The sequence below is a fragment of the Daldinia loculata genome (assembly GCF_022478755.1).
Source record: "Daldinia loculata strain CBS 113971 unplaced genomic scaffold F4817scaffold_4, whole genome shotgun sequence".
Taxonomy (NCBI): domain Eukaryota; kingdom Fungi; phylum Ascomycota; class Sordariomycetes; order Xylariales; family Hypoxylaceae; genus Daldinia; species Daldinia loculata.
Genome location: NW_026054858.1, coordinates 785,275 through 803,331, shown reverse-complemented (window position 1 = coordinate 803,331; position 18,057 = coordinate 785,275). Strand labels below are relative to the sequence as shown.

General features: G+C 46.4%; 2 protein-coding genes across 2 annotated transcripts; one reads left to right on the top strand and one right to left on the bottom strand.

The window, feature by feature from the left end:
- Positions 1-285: 285 nt before the first annotated feature.
- Positions 286-10,672, top strand: F4817DRAFT_366833 (vacuolar protein sorting-associated protein 13; the record flags this gene model as incomplete). The annotated part of the gene is made up of 2 exons (XM_049307039.1): positions 286-7,476; positions 7,525-10,672. Exons 1-2 carry the CDS (start codon positions 1,022-1,024, stop codon positions 10,670-10,672), a joined length of 9,603 nt encoding a protein of 3,200 aa, XP_049163060.1. The 5' UTR covers positions 286-1,021.
- A 188-nt stretch (positions 10,673-10,860) lies between these two features.
- Positions 10,861-13,037, bottom strand: F4817DRAFT_325823 (cytochrome P450 52E1). Its single transcript, XM_049301814.1, has 3 exons — positions 12,213-13,037; positions 11,231-12,150; positions 10,861-11,156 (listed from the first exon to the last, which is right to left on the bottom strand). The coding sequence occupies exons 1-3, from the start codon at positions 12,738-12,740 to the stop codon at positions 10,955-10,957; spliced, it is 1,650 nt and encodes a 549-aa protein (XP_049163059.1). The 5' UTR covers positions 12,741-13,037; the 3' UTR covers positions 10,861-10,954.
- Positions 13,038-18,057: the final 5,020 nt, after the last annotated feature.

Genomic DNA, 18,057 nt, shown 5'->3' with positions numbered 1-18,057 from the left:
AAAGATGCGAGCGGCGCAACGGCCGCTCATTGGTCGGAACCGTAAATATACGGCTTATTTTGGCCTAGCGCTCCAAAAAATTAGCGCGTTTAAACTTTAAGCGGTAATATTACCACTTAAATATTTGAGTCACTTATTCTTTTAAACGTTAAGATTAAGAGCCGCTTTTTGCATTGAGTGGGATAAGTACGGCTATCATTTAATAAACGGTATATATGCGGCTACTGCTACCCCCCTTATGACGGTAAGGTTTATTTCGAGGGGTTGGTCAAGCCACAACTTGAACCAACAACAGCGTCATCAATCCTGCAAAATAGGCACCAAGTTATTTCAGTCGCAAGGTTAGCTAATGAGAATTGGCGATATTCTGTTGCTTACTCGTCTGTCTACTTCCTACTTCGTAAAGGTTCCTTAAGGTCTCTATTTCTTGATTTCAGAGCTTACAACCCTTTTTGAGAGCTTCTCGTTTACGGCGCACCACCCACATATCCCATATATTCCAATCGTATGTCTACAATAGGTACCTACCAATATTTCCGTATCCTCCTCTATCCGGTTCAGGAACCGTCGACCAGCTTGCTACCCAATCTACGCTAATCTAGGTATCTTGGGTACCTACAAATCTATCTACCTACATGTAGCTGGTCCCGTGTAAATCCAACTCTTTTCTCACATCTTCCCCCCGAACTCAATAAGCATTGCTGCTCACGGCGCGCGTGTTCTATATTCTGCTTCCAGCCTAGCGACTTAGCGATACCCCACTACGAATCTATGAATTTACGATAGCCGACGGTTCATCTTCCTACCTTATACCACTATCGAAGTACTAACGTCTTCCAATTCGTCTTCCAATTCGATTGCTAAGTTAAATCCGTCGCAAGACGATACTTTCGTCCAACGAGGCTCCTCGTATTAATTCCAACTCGTCCAACTTAATCGTATTTCCCCAGATGAAGTGACCTTATACCCACCGTTAATCCACGAAGTTGCCCCGCCCGGGTTACGGCGCAATACAGTCAGGATGCTGGAGGGCTTGGTCGCTGGGTTGCTTAACCGTTTCCTGGGTATGTATGTCAAAAATTTCGACCCTACCCAGTTGAAAGTCGGTATATGGTCTGGCGATGTGAAGCTGCGCAACTTGGAGCTCCGTAAGGAGGCTCTCGACCAGTTGAAGCTTCCCATCAACGTGATGGAGGGTCATTTAGGAGAGCTGACCCTCGTCATACCTTGGTCAAACTTGCGAGGGGCGCCGGTTAAAGTCTTTATCGAAGACGTTTTCCTGCTTGCGTCTCCAAAGGAAGAAGCGGCCTACGATGAAGAAGAAGAAGAACGCAGGCGGCAGCGATTAAAGATGGAAAAATTGGACTCTGCTGAGCTTTTGAAAGAAAGGTCGCAGGAAGGACTCAGTCAGGAGGAGCAGAAGAAGAGCCAGAGTTTTACAGAGAGCTTAGTCACTAAGATTGTCGACAATCTGCAGGTCACAGTCAAAAATATTCATGTGAGGTACGAGGACTCTATATCAGCCCCAGGACATCCGTTTGCCCTAGGTGTCACTCTTGGTGAATTCAGTGCTGTCAGTACGGACGGCGAATGGCAGCCTACCTTTATCCAGAATTCAACTAAGACCACACACAAGCTAGCGACCCTCGGGGCGCTGGCAATCTACTGGAACACAGACACTACCCTGCTAGGTCCAGGCCGTGAAATGGAAAGGGGAGATGAGCATGTGCCCCACGAAGACATGATCAAGAGCTTCAAGGAGATGATAGGAAAAGGAGACAATATCACCCCACCGGCAGAGCATCAATTTATCTTAAAGCCAGTAAGCGGCCAGGCCAAGATCGAGCTTGACAAAACGGGCGATGTACATGTGCCAAAGTTCAAAGCGAGCTTGCTCTTCGATGAAATCGGTGTTGTTCTCGACGATGATCAATATCGAGATGGCTTAATGATGGTTGACCTTTTTCATTACTTTATTCGCCACCAGGAATACAAGAAGCTTCAACCTAAGGGGGTGACACCGAAGGAAGATCCTCGTGCCTGGCTTAAGTTTGCCGGGAACGCAGTACTCACTAAAATCCACGAGAGGAACCGTAGATGGACATGGGATTACTTTCGTGAACGTCGTGATGACCGTCGTCTATACATTGAACTTTTCAAGAAAAAGAAGGCAAATCAGCAACTATCGCCACAGGAAATTGACGACATTAATAAGCTTGAGTGGAAGCTTGGTTATGAAGACTTGCGATTCTGGAGATCATTAGCGCGCAATCAACTACGAAAGGAGAACGCAGAAGCTCTCAGGAAAGCACCATCTAATGAACCGCAACAACAAGGATGGTTAGCTTGGGCGTGGGGTTCGAAGCCATCCGAGCCCACCGACTCAACGGAGGAAAATACTCAGATGACCGAGGAGCAGCGCAAAGAGCTCTACGAGGCGATCGACTGGGACGAGAAAACCGCTCTGGCTGAGGCTGTAGACATGCCACGTGACATCATTAAAATGCAAGTTGATGCATCTCTTAGTACCGGCAGTTTTACTCTGAGACAAAATCCCCATGGAAATACGACCGATTTGCTAAGTCTGCATTTTGATGTCTTCAAAGCGAAAGCGTTTCAAAGGCCCGACTCCGTCCTTGCTGATATTAGCCTTGGTGGTTTCCGAGTCAATGACGGTACTACCCCAGAGAGTTTATTCAAGGAGATTGTTCGGGTTAAGGATGCTCCAGATACGAAGAGCAAGAGACGGCTTTCCATCGCCGAACTCGAGAAGTCTGAACAGGAGACCTTCTTTGACCTGCAGGTTGAGCAGAATCCCCTTGATGGGAAGAGCGACTTCGCAGTCACGGCGAAGCTCAAGCCACTAGAGATCGTGTGGAACCCCAACTTCGTTGTGGGTGTTGTTGACTTCTTCAAGCCACCTGAGAGGCACATGGAATCCATAACGGCATTGATGGAGACTGCTGGGGCTACTGTTGAAGGGTTGAGACAGCAGACGCGTGCCGGCCTTGAGTTCGCTCTTGAGGAGCATAAGACTATCAATGCTAAGCTAGACCTTCAGGCCCCCCTTATCATAATTCCCCAGTCTATCAAGACAGCGCGATCTACATGTCTCATTCTAGACGCTGGTCATATTAGCGTAAATAGTGAGCTAGTCGACAAAGGGACTTTGAAGCAGATACAGGACAAGCACAACCAGCAGTTCTCCGATGAAGACTTCAAACAACTCGAGTCTCTCATGTATGACCGCTTCTTAGTTAAACTAACATCAACACAGGTCCTAATTGGACCTTCTATCGACGAGACGAAGTCCCAGTTAGTCGATAAGGATGATAGTCGGATGCTTCATATCGTGGAGAAGATCAATGTCGACTTCGTAGTAGCCCTATCGATATTGCCAAAGGCGCCTAACCTGACAAAGGTCAAGGTATCAGGTCACATGCCTGTACTTCAGGCAATGGCTTCTGATACTAAATATAAGAGTCTGATGAAGTTAATTGATGTCGCTATACCAAAATTTGACGAGGAGCAGCAGCAAGTCAGAACCGAAGGCCAGTTTAAAAGACCACGTCTACTCAGTTCCGCGTCGAGCCGTTTGCCAAAATCACACGACCACAAGGCTTCATCCAATCTATTCCTCACTCAACAAACTGCTGTGATTCTGGAAGACGAGTCAGACGACGACTCGGATGAATTCGAGGATGCTGCGGATGGAAGTTCAAATCAGCGGCTTAAGACGCAGCAACGCAACTTTGAATTCAAATTCGCTGTTGACAAGTTACAAGGCTCTCTTTATCGCAGTGACCCCGATGGGGTGCGACCCGAGTCCCTACTTGTAGAACTAATCGCGGAGAACTTTGATCTTAATTTCTACATTAGGTCTTACGATATGGCAGCAGAGGTATCCCTAGGCTCCGTGTCGGTGGATGACTTCGTCGACAATCCTCCGGCAGAGTTCAAATCTATTGTGTCGTCTGGTGATATTGAGGACCGCCAGCAACAGAGAGACCTCGTTCGTGTAAAGTTCACCAGAGTCAAGAGGGAATCTCCAGAGTTCATGCCAGTGTACGATGGAATAGAGACAAATGTCAACGTCGCGGTCTCCACAATTAACTTGGTTGTGACGAGGAAGACCTTGCTCACGCTATTGGACTTCGTGCTCACTACATTTACTAATAATAGCAGCTCAAATTCTCAGCAGCAGAGAAATATTAGAGACATAGATGAAGAAGACACGGTTGAAGTCGTTGAGCCGGCCGTTAATTCCCAGCAGAACGAGGGCGGTTCTATCCGCGTCAAGGTTGATCTCAAGAGTATTCGCATGATTTTGAACAACGATGGAATTCGATTGGCAACACTCTCGTTCAACCACGCCGACGTTGGGGTTTTCCTTCTAGGTAGAACAATGAGAGTAGCGGCCAAGTTAGGCGATTTAACGCTAGTAGATGATGTTAATATTGGCGCGTCAGAAAATTCGAGCTTCCGCCAACTCGTCACGATCCAAGGGGACGAGCTCGCTGATTTCCGCTATGAGACATATGATCCAAGCAATGGAAAAGCTTACCCAGGATATGATTCGTCTATCTATCTACGTGCTGGGTCTATCAAGGTTAATTTCCTTGAGGAGCCGTTCAGAAAGATTATCGAATTCTTGGTCAAGTTTGGCAAAATGCAGGCCATCTTTAATGCTGCTCGCCAAGCAGCTGCTAACCAAGCCCAGCAACTCCAGCAAAGCACCAGCAGGTTCAAATTTGATGTCATAGTCAACACCCCCATCATCGTGTTCCCCCGCGCTCTCTCGCCGGATCGGCCAAAACGAGATCTAATCACTGCTTATCTGGGTGAGATATACGCCCAGAATAAGTTCGCGCCATTAGATGATACGGAAGACTCGGAAATCGCTATGAAGCTCTCCGCGGGTATTAGAAACATTAGATTAACGTCTCTATTCCATTACCCCAACGAGCAGTCTGAAGAACTTGAAATGATTGACCACGTGGATCTTGGCTTTAATATCACCTACGCCGAACATAAGGAGGGATGGAAGCGGCCAGATATGGAGATTGAAGGCAGCATGACCGACTTCAACCTGAGGATTACCCAATACCAGCTCAACTTCCTCTTAGGCATTTCCAGATCCATACCAGCAGCCTTCGCAACAGATGCCAATGCTAGAGGAGAGGAAGCTGAGCGAGATGTTGACGAAGATACATTGCGACGAGCTAAAACGATGTCATCTACTGCCAGCAGGTCTGAAGACAAGTTAATTGACCTTTCTCCAGAATTAGGCTCGAGAGAAGACGTCTGGACAAAGCTTGACCTCGTATTTAATATACACGAAATCGGTCTTGAGCTAATCAATGCCCACGAACACCAACCTGTGGGCGACATGGACAACGCTAGTCTATCACGATTCTCCCTGGATGACAGCAGGTTGAAGACCCGAATGCTAGCAGACAGCTCACTAGAGGCAGAATTTGTAATTCAGTCATTTACCATACACGATAGTCGTTCCCGAGAGGGTAGTAAGTATAGGAGAATCATGGCATCTTCTAACAAGACGGTCCAACAATTCATGGCGAGCGTATCTATGTCTGGGGGCGATGAGCGCAATCTAATCGCTGTGATCGCCATCGACAGTCCTAGAATCATCTTCGCTTTGGATTACCTTTTTGCAATTCAAAAGTTCGTCATGACTGGCTTGCAAGCTGATGAACCCCCACCAGCTGCCTTAGAAAGTCCTGGAGAAACCCCCGATATTTCTGACGCCGAGTCAATGCAAGTACAATGGGCAGGGGGGTCGTCACAAAAAAGCACCAAAGGACCCCAGCCAGAGCAGGTGGCTAAGAAGAACGAGAATTCTAAGCTTAACATTGCCTTCCGTGTTAATATTGTTGACTCGCAAGTCATACTAATAGCCAACCCCCTAAGCTCTAGCTCAGAAGCAATTGTTCTAAGCACGAAACAGGTGTTACTTTCACAACAACATTCAATGACTTTCCAAGTCGCCCAAGTTGGAATGTTTCTCTGCCGCATGGATAAATTCGATGAGACTCGACTTCGTATCCTCGACAACTTCTCGATCCAGGTATCAATGGACAATTCACGGGCGGACTATACAAACATCCATGTTGATATTGATCCGCTAATTCTCCGGCTTTCACTTCGAGACATCCTCCTTGTCCTCCAGATTATTAGCAAGGCATCTGAGCTTTCCGAAAAGGATGATAGCGAGCCTAAGAGCGGTGCATCTAACAAGAAAGTAAAGCAACTGGGACAAGCCGGCCTTAAAGAGCGTACAGCGAGTGGTCGGGGGCACTCTGCTATTGCTACTAGGAATAAAACAGCGAAAAATTCCGGTACGATAGTCGCTAAGAAATCCGGAAAGGACCAATCCCACCAACCCCACGATATTAGCACAGCTCCTAAGCGCCATGAGGAACTTACTGCTGCAATTGATGGAATTCGTGTTGTACTGATTGGTGATGTTCACGAATTGCCGATCCTAGATCTAAGCATCAATAAATTCAAAGCATCATCAACGGACTGGTCTAGTAATCTCAAAGCTGAGACCGCGATTGATATGTATATCAACGTCTACAATTTCGCAAAGTCTGCTTGGGAGCCACTCTTGGAACCCTGGCAAGTAGGTCTTGGCGTTGCGAAACAGCAGGAGACCGGCCTCTTCTCAGTTGACGTCTCATCGAAAAGAACATTTGATGTTACGGTCACAACTGCAACAATCGCCTTGGCGTCTAAGTCATTCGACTTTTTGACTAAAGATGAAGATGTGTTAGGCAAACCCCGTGGAGTAGAGGCTCCCTACAAGATCCGAAACTATACCGGCTTCGACGTCTCAGTGCAGGCTAGAAGCCAGAGCAGCGATGAGAACATCTCCCTCAAATTGCAAGACGGCGAAGAAGGCCCATGGAGCTTCGAACATTGGGAAAAGATGCGAGAAAATATCATGTCAGAGAGCAATGTGGCGAGCAGCGTTGCGGTTGAAATTGAAGGCAGCGGTTTTGATATAGTTAAGAACATCCGTCTTAGCCGTGAAGGCGAGTTCCTTTATAGCTTACGACCTAAAACGGATGACACCCTCCATCGGCTACTCGTTGAAGTAAAACTTGGCTCAGACAATATCAAATATGTCACGCTTCGCTCCCCCCTCGTGGTGACAAACGAGACACAGATACCAGTTGAATTAGGTGTGTACGATGTCCAAGAAGGCCATCTGCTTAAGATCGAGAAGATTGCACCAGGAGAAAGCCGACCGGCTCCGGTAGCTGCCGCCTATGTCAAATCCTTATTGATACGGCCAGATTCGGGCTTTGGTTACGCATGGTCATCCGAACATTTATGGTGGAGAGATCTACTCAAGAGACCCACGCGTACACTCATGTGCAAAGGCGACAACAGTGATACATTCTTTTTCCAACTCAGCGCGAACTTCGACCGAGGCCACTTCCTCACCGGGTGAGTTTCTCGCAAATATAATGCATTTTGCGACGCTAACGTTTACAGGAAATACCCGTACATGAGCTTAAAGCTCTCCCCTCCAGTAGTCTTAGAGAACCTTCTTCCTTACGATTTCAAATACCGCATTTACGACAAAAATACAAAACGAGATTGGACAAACTTCCTAAGGAAGGGTGGTGTTAGTCCGGTCCACGTAGTAGAGCTGTCTCATCTTCTCTTACTGAGCATCAACATGCAAGATACCAAATTCAAGTCTAGCGAATTTGCTATTATCAATTCTGGCGCACAAGAAGACTTTCGTAAAGAACATAAACTAATATGCAAGGATAGCGAAGACCTCTCTCTCTACCTTAGGCTTCATTATTTCAAGATCCCAGATGGGGGCGGTGCTTTCAAGGTTACCGTGTACAGTCCTTATGTCGTACTCAACAAGACTGGTTTGGAGGTTGAAATCCGCAGCAAGCAGTTCTTGCAGCAGCCAAAGAGGGCTGCGGGTCAGTCAGCCATAGCAGATACCTCAGATCAAGAGCGACCAAAAGCTTTACCGTTCATGTTCTCGTATGCCAATGACGACCAACGCAACCGAGCCCTCCTCAAAATAGGCGACTCGGATTGGAGTAAACCGCAGAGTTTCGATGCTATCGGGAGCACAACAGAAATTGTTTTACCATCGTCGAAAAAGGATTCCGAAATCCACGTTGGTGTCACTGTGGAGCCCGGTGAGGGTAAATACAAGTTGACAAAAGTCGTCACTCTAGCACCGCGCTTCGTGATCAAAAACAAGATCGGCGAAGAGCTCGTTATCAGAGAGCCAACTTCGTCGAAGACTATGACCCTGAATCCTGGGGGTCTGCAGCCTCTTCACTGGCTTCAAAGATCGGCTACAAAACAAATAGTTATGAGATTCCCAGGGATCGACGATCAGTGGACATCACCGATCAACATATCGGATTTGGGTACTGTGCATATCAAAATCGCAAGAGCTGGGCAGCGACAACGCCTCATTCGAGTTGAAGTTTTGATGGAGGATGCGACGATCTTCCTCCACCTTAGCATGGAGACAAAGAATTGGCCCTTTTCCATGCGAAATGAAAGTGACATTGAGTTCACTTTCTATCAAGCAAACCCGAATATAGACGAGGATGGAGTTGAGGATCGCTCCGGGTGGAGGCCGGTTAGATACCGCTTGCCACCACGTAGCATTATGCCCTATGCTTGGGACTTCCCAGCCGCCAAGTTCAAGGAAGTGGTAATCAGCGCATTTGGTAAAGAACGTCACGTAAAGCTAGCGGAAATTGGCAATCAGATCCCAATGAAATTCGTCGACGGTTCCGGTACCCAAAAGATCATCGACATCACTGTTGCTGCCGATGGACCAACTCAGACGCTTATTTTGTCTAATTTCAAGCCAAGCAAGAGCCTTTACCGCCAGAGGACACAGATGGGCTCGAGCAACAGTGCCGGTGGCTTTGAAGTCAAGAGCCAGGATACTGACACAACGTTCCAGGCACAGTTGAAGCTTTCTGGAGTTGGTATCTCGCTTATCAATCAACAGTTGAAGGAATTGGCATACATAACATTCAGAGACATCAACCTTCGTTATAGTGAATCGGCTCTCTACCAGACCGTCAGTACTTCCGTTAAATGGATACAGATTGATAACCAGCTATACGGCGGTCTCTTCCCAATGATACTCTACCCTAGTGTAGTCCCAAAGCAAGCACGGGAGACTGAGCTGCACCCTTCATTACATGCCATGGTTACAAGAGTCAAGGACGACTCGTATGGCGTTCTATACGTCAAATACGCCACAGTACTACTTCAGCAGATGACCATTGATCTCGATGAGGATTTCATCTATGCCGTTCTAGATTTCTCCAAGATCCCTGGAGCCTCCTGGTCTGAAACGAATGAGGGTAAGCTCTGCGATGAAGGCCTAGATATTCCTGAGCCGAAGCAAGAACAGTCAGGTCAGGACATTTACTTTGAAGTCCTAAACATACAGCCGATGCAATTAGATTTGTCTTTCATGCGTACCGAACGCGTTAACGTAGAGGACAAGACCTCCTCTCGGAATCCTATCATGTTTTTCGTCAACGTGATGACCATGGCCATCGGGAATGTCAATGATGCTCCGATCCGGTTGAATGCATTATTATTAGAAAATGCTCGAGTCTCCATTCCCGTTTTGACACAGAACATCTCCAATCACTACAGCCAAGAAGTTCTATACCAGGTCCATAAGATCATCGGCAGTGCTGACTTCCTCGGCAACCCCGTCGGTTTATTCAACAGTATCAGTAGCGGTATAACCGACGTCTTCTACGAGCCGTACCAAGGGCTTATCATGTCTGATAAGCCCGAAGACCTAGGTCTAGGAATTGCAAAGGGAGCCGCTAGCTTTGTCAAAAAGTCCGTCTACGGTTTCTCTGATTCCTTTTCCAAAGTCACTGGAAGCTTTGGCAAGGGCCTAGCTGCCGCGACTCTCGACAAGCAATTCCAAGATCGCCGGCGTATTACGCGAGCTCGCAACCGGCCCAAGCATGCCTTATTCGGTGTTACCGCTGGTGCAAACTCCTTTTTCACCTCGATTGCGTCCGGCATCGGCGGCGTTGCCCGGAAACCTCTTGAAGGCGCGGAACAGGAAGGGGCCGTTGGTTTCTTTAAAGGTGTTGGGAAAGGCTTCATTGGTCTCGCAACTAAGCCTGCCGTCGGAGTGTTCGACCTCGCGTCCAACGTGTCCGAAGGTATTCGCAATACCACAACCGTCTTCGACGGTTCTGAGCTCGACCGCGTCCGCCTGACGCGGTTTATACCCGCGGATGGTATCGTCCGTCCTTACAATCAGCGCGAAGCCTTAGGACAGTCCTGGCTCAAGCAGGTAGACAACGGGAAATATTTCAACGAGAACTACATCGCACACTTGGAACTACCCAGAGAAGACATGGTGGTCATGGTCACGTTCAGCCGAATTCTTCTCATTAGAAGCCGGAGACTTACTACCGAATGGGATATACCGCTAAAGGACGTGCAGACAATCGCGAAGGAACGCACAGGCCTCAGCATCGTGTTGCGCGGCGGTACTAACGGGCCGTTTATCCCTGTCGGTGAAGAGAGCGGACGGGCCTTCTTGTACCGAATGGTAGCCGTAGCTGTAGAAGAATTCAATCGTAGATTCAGGGGCTTGGAGTGAGAAAGCCCTTGCTAGTGGATGGATGGCGGAAAGGGAAATTAGGAGGGAAGAACCCGAGGAGGTAAATTTAAAAGGCAGTGCACGGATTAATGAGTGCTCTAGGTTTGGAAGTTGGGCAAGAGGTCCTGGCGTATGAGCCTTTTTCATGTATCTTCTAGAACATGACATATTACGACTTTAAGCAAGCTCTTCATCAGAAATCCTCTTTCACATATAAGGCCGAAGCTAAAATCTGGCGGCATTCTACGTATTCCAAAGTCCTACAACAGCGACGTTCTGAATTCACGCAGGCGTCATGCTAACCCAACATCCGTACAGCATGGAAGTGTTAACGCCGAACTTTTGGATAGGCGGCCTGTCATCTTTCCGCTCGATCTTCTTGAAGGCCTGTAAGAGCCGAAACGTAACAAACGCTATCTGGGTCAAGGCAAATTGTTGCCCGATACAAATTCGTGGACCAGCGTTAAACGGGATATATTCGAAACTGCAAAATGTTAGAATTAATAAGGCTAGAAACTGGACGAGTAATATAGAGACACGGCTCATTAAAATGCATACGTAGTTCTCAGAGTCTCCCAGCGTTCGGGACGAAACTCGTCGGCATCAGCACCGTAGATATCCTGCCGCCTGTGTAGAGCCCAAGGTAAATATCTAAGTATCGTACCCTTGGTTACAAAGATGGGCGACTTTCCGTCAGGTCCGCCGCCGGTAGGTAAAATGGTGTCGCGTACGGCTTCGCGGGCGTTGGCCGCCACGGGTGGGCTAAGTCGTAGAGCTTCTTTGACGGCCCAGTTCAGGTACTTCATGGCTCTTAGGCTTTCCCAAGCCGGAAGCTGACTTGGGTCGTCCATTTTTAGGTCTTCCATCTCTTGCTGGATTGCAGCAACCACGTTCGGCTGTCGCGAAAGCTCGAAAAATAGGTATGACAATATACTCGTTGTAGTATCCCTACCAGCCGTGAATATGCTCATAAGATGGTCACGAATGACTTCATCCGATTCCCCGGTCCGAAGTAGCTCGTTAAGGAACATGTACCTCTTGCTCTCTCGTTCTTCCTCACTCTTCCCGCCTTGTTCACCCCTTACCTCTGCGACGTACTTTTCCACGTATGCATTCATAAATGTTGTACATTCATCTAACTCGCGGTCTCCAAGGAGCATTGATATCCATCCCAGTCGAGCCCGGTTAGCAACCTTCTGCATACACACGTCGAAGCAGCGACCGAATCTTAGACCATCCTCGGGCGCATTCCCCAGAATGTCAGTCGACCGTCCAAACATAAAGTCCGATATAATGTCAGTAGTCATCATGGAAAACATAGCCTGCAAGTCGAAGGGACTGCCGTCGCGCGGGATCGCTTGTATAAGTCTAGCAATGTGACGATCAAGGCATCGTAGATCAGCAACCTGATCACGGACAAAAGCCGGCCGCAGAGTTGTTCTCGCTCGCTTCCAAGCATCCCCATTAGATGTGAAAATCTTGATAAGGAAGCCGTGTTAGTTGAACATGGACACCGAAAGCATTTAGGCACGAAGCTTACAGAGTAGTGACCAAGGACGGGGAGAAATGCTTTAATACGTAGCCGAGGTAGGTCCCAGTCGTCGAACTGAGTACTAAGCACGGCACGCACGTTATCGGGTTCATCAGTCGCGATCGTGTCACCGGGACCTGGGAATATACGATGCTTGAACGTATGTCCTAGCGTATGGAAGAGTCCGCTCCAGGCCGCGAGCAACGTATTCGACTTTATGTGCTGCGCCGCATCCAGGAGGAAGCGTACCCCGAAAGGATCATTCGGGAATAGAGGCGGAGGCGAACACCCATTCCGCATCATTTCCACATAATACCGATGCGTCCCGCCCAAGGACATTTGCGTAAACCAACCTAGAAGCAACAATAGAACCGCAAGGGCCTGTTGTCCTATTGACAAGGCCCCGGGTCGCAGGTAGAGGACGTCGAGCGCCAGAGCTGCTGACAAGACCATTATAACAGCCGTCGCAACGAAGTAGCGCTGCTTGGCCTTCCTAGGAAGCGAGTTCATCTTGTCGGTTCCGCTTACAGAAGCCATTTCATAAATGTATTGCCTAATAGGATGCAAGCAAGAGCGAAAGGGGCATCTTCAACTTCATATATTGCATTAGTGAAAAGCCAGCGACAGTAACACCCGCGGTTGTGCAGACTAGAATTCTAATTAAATAAAGGCATGGCCTTGGCGGAGCAATGGCTATCCCTTTGACTGCCATTCAACTACACCTCCATTATTTTCAGTATTGGTACATACAGATTAGCCAGAAAAGAAAGAATGGCTCGTGTGGTACTAAATCGACCAATAATATTTGCGGTTTATGGTTTTAGAGACTAATCGTAAGACATTTTCCTATTAGTTATGTTAATGAATGACGTTAAGCCATACGTACTGTACTGAATTGCAAAGGGGGTGCCAGTCAAAGGGATACCTCATCTATCACATTTACACCACGGTGGCTTGCCCGCACGTACCCTAGCGTGTGACGCCCGACCACGAACGGGAAAGTTGCATTCCGCAGTAAGTATCCGCAAATGCGGTGATCCAATGACGTTATAGCAATGCCACCGTTGAATAAGTAGGTACCTTGTACGATATGCGAGAATAAGATACCGAATCGGTACTGCGTGAGAAAATAGGTTCTCATGCAACCAATGATGTTTGGAGGTTACCGCATCACATGTGAGAGATGCATCGTTACCCTAGACGGATACCTACCTTAATAGCCTACCATTAAGAGGTAGACAATTAATATAACACTGGATACAGCTCATTATTTTATAGATAACCCTTCCACTTTCGCCGGCCACGGGTGGTTTAATTATATCGTACGCAATTTTACACCAAGGTACCTTTCATTTAATTCATTTATCATCGTTTGAGTTTTTACCAAAATATTTCAACTATAATTAAAACAAGGTCTTATGGAGGTATTTAACGTAGTTGGGACTATAAGAAGTTTAAATAAATATATTAACTAATGATAAACAATAGTTTAACTTTCTGTAGTTAATGATGTTTAAAAGATGTACCTACTCTTATTATGCCTCGACTTAACTCAGTTGTATTTTATGACAATATACCTTTGGATACATAATAACGTTGTTTAACTTTTTTGATATTTTCGTTTTCGACTTAAATGTTTTTTAACCAACTATATTCTATATACCCAACTTACTTATGTTTCGTTTCTTTTAATCTCTATTATCAGAGTTCAATCATAGGATTGCGAATGAAGTATAAATAAGTCACCAGTTCAGTCTTATTGTTTATCACGTACGAGGGTGGTTAAGTTCTCGAGGAACTTTAAACCTGTTATGCCTTGTTTAACTATTTAATGTCTTAACTTCGTAGCTTTGAGGTTGCACGGTTAATAAGTCAACTCATGTGTTTATTCTCTTGAGTAACAGTAGATGTAGTTTATAGGTACCTACTTACAATAAGCTTAGTGGCATTTATTGTCATTAAAGGTACCTAACGTGTCCGTTTTACCTTTTCCCGCCATTAGTATAACTTCTATAAGTCTATACCTAACCTAAAAGCACCAGCCATTTCATAGCTCTGAATATTACAATAGCTTTCTCAATACAAGCTAGCAACTTTATACTTGATAGGAAAGAATCCCCCTTGGTAGCAGCCAGCCATCAGCCTTGACGTTAAATATGATGTTGCTGTTACATACTTCATAGATGATAATACTTTTATTGTTCCCGATTCTCCTCAAGTACTACTGGATTTAGTACTTTTAAGATGTCGAGCTTAATAATTTTAAAGATGAAAGACAATGTCTTCTCTTTTAACTCAATACGAGTAGCTCCCGCATGTATTTGGCTTGCCTGCTTTGTTTACTGACCCCGTGATATTATCTGCTACCCGCTTTTCTTCGATTATAAAGTCTTGACGACCTTAGTTAGTATGTGGCTGCTTTAAGAGACGAATTAAATGAAGCAAAACCCTACCTAGTTATTTCAATACCAATTGGTATGAATAATAGCTACAAATAGGTAAATAGGACTAGCTACTCCTAATACTTATGTCTCTTGACGCGCTTGGTCTTACATACACCTGGAGCAAATATTATTTTGGACTACTCTAGAATTTGTTTAAGGACTAAAGTACGGGAACTAATTCATTTATGCTGTAAGTAGGTCATAACTTACCTATGCTTGAACATAATTAACTGTATAGCTTCGTTTCCGATTAAGTTGATTTCCAACTCATCAACTGAAGCTCTTCGCCCAAATTGTGAACGTCCACAAACCCTTGTGAGGCCCACAAAGCCCCCCGGGCGTCGATGGCGTCGATGACGTCGATGAAGGCTGGAAGGTAGAGGCGATGATAGGGTTAAAACTACGTCGCCGTGCTTCTAATCTTACCAAGGAGTACCCGTTAATAGCTTGAATAGGCTAGTAATGCGGCGACGAATAATAGTTATCCATAATAAAAACTGGACTAGAGGCTTCCAGTCGGATATCGAGATACTCGCCATGCCGGGTTCCATTATGCCGCCTGGATGCAACGCGGCTTGGCAGCTCAGCCGGGATCCGCTATGACGAAATGTCTTTTAAAGCCTGCTTGTCGTATGCGCGAAAAAATGGTACAACTTTGTCGAGAAATTTCTAGAGTTCCGAGAAAATCACGCGTGTCCGCGTCTCTTTACACTAGTTCTATATTCTAGTGTAAACGCCGAATAAACAGTTTGGTTGCACGATATTCAAATGATGGAAAAGTGACGGTATCTAGCAGGCCATATGTCAGCTCAGCACATGATATAGATCCTAGCGGTGCTGTGGCACAGGATCTGGTCTTAGGACAGCCTCAAGCCAAGCTGGCGGCCGATCAGTTGACCCTCCTTCTCGCCGAATGAACCCTACGTAATAGCAACAACTGGAATAAGGTTGCTAAATATCTCTCGGTCGTATTCGCGACACCTGACGGAATATTTCGTCAAATCTTACCGTGAAATATTGTACTGCTACGGAGTTTTTACTGAAATTCAAGAATTAGGTAGATAGGATAATAATCCGTAGTTATGTTACTCTATTCAGACTGGAATGGTAACCCGACGATTACTAGGTAGGCCCAGCTGGCCCAGTAAGGCATTCTAGGGTATTTGCAGTAGCACTTATTACATGGGAACACATAGGATACACAGGGGATACACAACACTTAGGTACACATCACCCAGCATTTGCGTTGTACATACGTGGGCAGTTGTAAACGAGCCAACAACGCAGATTTATATATATCTGACGGTTAGACCGTTATTGATACGGCAGTCAGAAATAGTGGTCGGTACAAGGATGAAGCGCTGCATATCGATGAATAGACATTTGCTCTTGCGAATCGCAAATTCCCATGCATAACATCCATACATCCATTCATATCTACGGACGAGCATGTGCAGAGATCGCCCACTAATGGGTTTGGTCAGCCCTGGGAACCCCTCAAATTGCAACCCTTGTTAGTTGGTCTCTACTACGTACGGATGGGGTAGGTATTAGCATTCTTGGGGGTCCAAATTCACCCCGCTTTTGATCTCTCGAGATTAGGTAGGTTCGAATCGTATGGTTCACGAGCACTGGAGTTAAGCTTGTTTGTTGAGTGAAGCGAGGTGTGTATCGAGTTTTGATCTACTATGTATTTGGCAGGAGGACATCGATAAGCGAAGGGTGAGAGTTTGTAGAAGCCAATAGCAGCTATTGTTCGGGGCGGAGTGGTGCGGCCTTAGACATACAGACAGACATATCATATCTGCTTACTTGACCCCTGTACCCCGGAGAAGATCATTAGATTGGATAGGGTTGCACTAGCAGCCCGACCTGCTTGGCAGTTTTGCAAATGGAGCACAGTCCGCGAAGTTCTTACATACCAGACACACCTACACACGTGGTACGGCATTGCTGCTAGAGGCTCTTAAATTTTTATAATAAAATGCTGACAATTAGTATCAGCATCACTCAGCTGCCGGGCATGTAAGAGTGTCGGTCAAGGTAAAAAAAATATCTTGGACTGTATAGTTCTCACGTTCGCGCTACGTTCCAACGTACTAATTAATACGTGATGATCGAGAACTTCGGGATGAAGGGACCGGGGCCGAGACATAAAAACTTACAGGGTCCAAAGTCCGAAAGCGCACTGGACCGTGCCAAACGCAAACAATAGTAACATACATAGCCCTTGATATGGTTTCAGAGTAAGGTCCAACCTCCTAGAGACTCTTCTAGATTAGAATTGGCGGGTAGTAGAAGTCTACTATTGTAGGTCAGATCACGCCAGCCTTTCTACCGGTTGCGAATACATAGATATATATGATACACATCTTTTAAAGAGGCACATTGACAGGGCCGATCTCTGTCGATCAGCTCGCCGATGATTGACTTGCAGCTCATCTCGACCGGTCCAGACTTGACCGGGATTTGCTTTGATATGGTTCTGCTATGTGCTGGCTTTCCCAATGGGAGCACACAATCGAATTGCGGCCGCGGCCTATGTTAGCGAAGCTGACAAGCAGACCAGCCTGCTTAACCGGTTGGGCCAGGTAAGCTTCATGTCTACAGGCTGATGAAGTTTTCAAGTCCGTAAGATAGACCGAGTTGAGGCCGCATATTGTAGTGCGTACAGTTTTCTACGGTACTGTTATGGAATTGCTACCTAACGGTAACTGGATGGAATATATTAGGTACCCTGCAAGGATGGCTGAATTGTTGCTAACCCCCGTGGAATCCACCCCCTCGTGGGGTTTGAAGTTGTTAGAGCCCTGGACCCTGTCCCTGTCTATCGAGTTTGATAGCTTCTAAATACATAGCAGAGCTTGAATAGAGCCAGCATCAAGGTGCCATCGGGATCGGCCATTTTCATCATCAGTTGTGTGTGAGCCTCAAAAAGAAGCATGCTATCTGCCTTAGTATCGCCGACGCGACAAAAAGCAGGCTTCACACTGCGAAGCCACAAATGCTTCCGTCATCTATAGAAACTCGTCGTTGCTGTCTTACTCTATTATTTGTTGCACAGGTGTTTCTAACCTCGCTAAGTAACCAATCGACATTAATAACAATAGCCATCTTTAGAGCTTCCCCTCTTTGTTTGAATGCCTTAATACATAGTCCCTTAGCCCCTGAATAATGAAGTGTTAGTTATTCAAGTTTTCAACTACGGCACTCTTTTTTTAACCGACCCTAGTTAGGTATTCCGTTACTTTTGGGTTAAGAGGTATCTACATGTGAAGACTTCGGTTTCTGCCAAATGGCTGGCGAGACTTGCACAGTATTTACTTCTTCGATAAGCAACTACCTAGGTAGATTAGTATCTTACAACCGAGCCGCCACCAATGTCGATGATGCCTCTCACAGCATGCGAT

Coding starts and splice junctions, on each gene's coding strand:
- F4817DRAFT_325823 (XM_049301814.1), bottom strand. CDS start 12,740: ATGGCTTCTGTAAGCGGAACCGACAAGATGAACTCGCTTCCTAGGAAG. Junction 12,151..12,212: donor CCGTCCTTGGTCACTACTCT/GTAAGCTTCGTG, acceptor TTCCTTATCAAG/ATTTTCACATCTAATGGGGA. Junction 11,157..11,230: donor TGGGAGACTCTGAGAACTAC/GTATGCATTTTA, acceptor AACATTTTGCAG/TTTCGAATATATCCCGTTTA.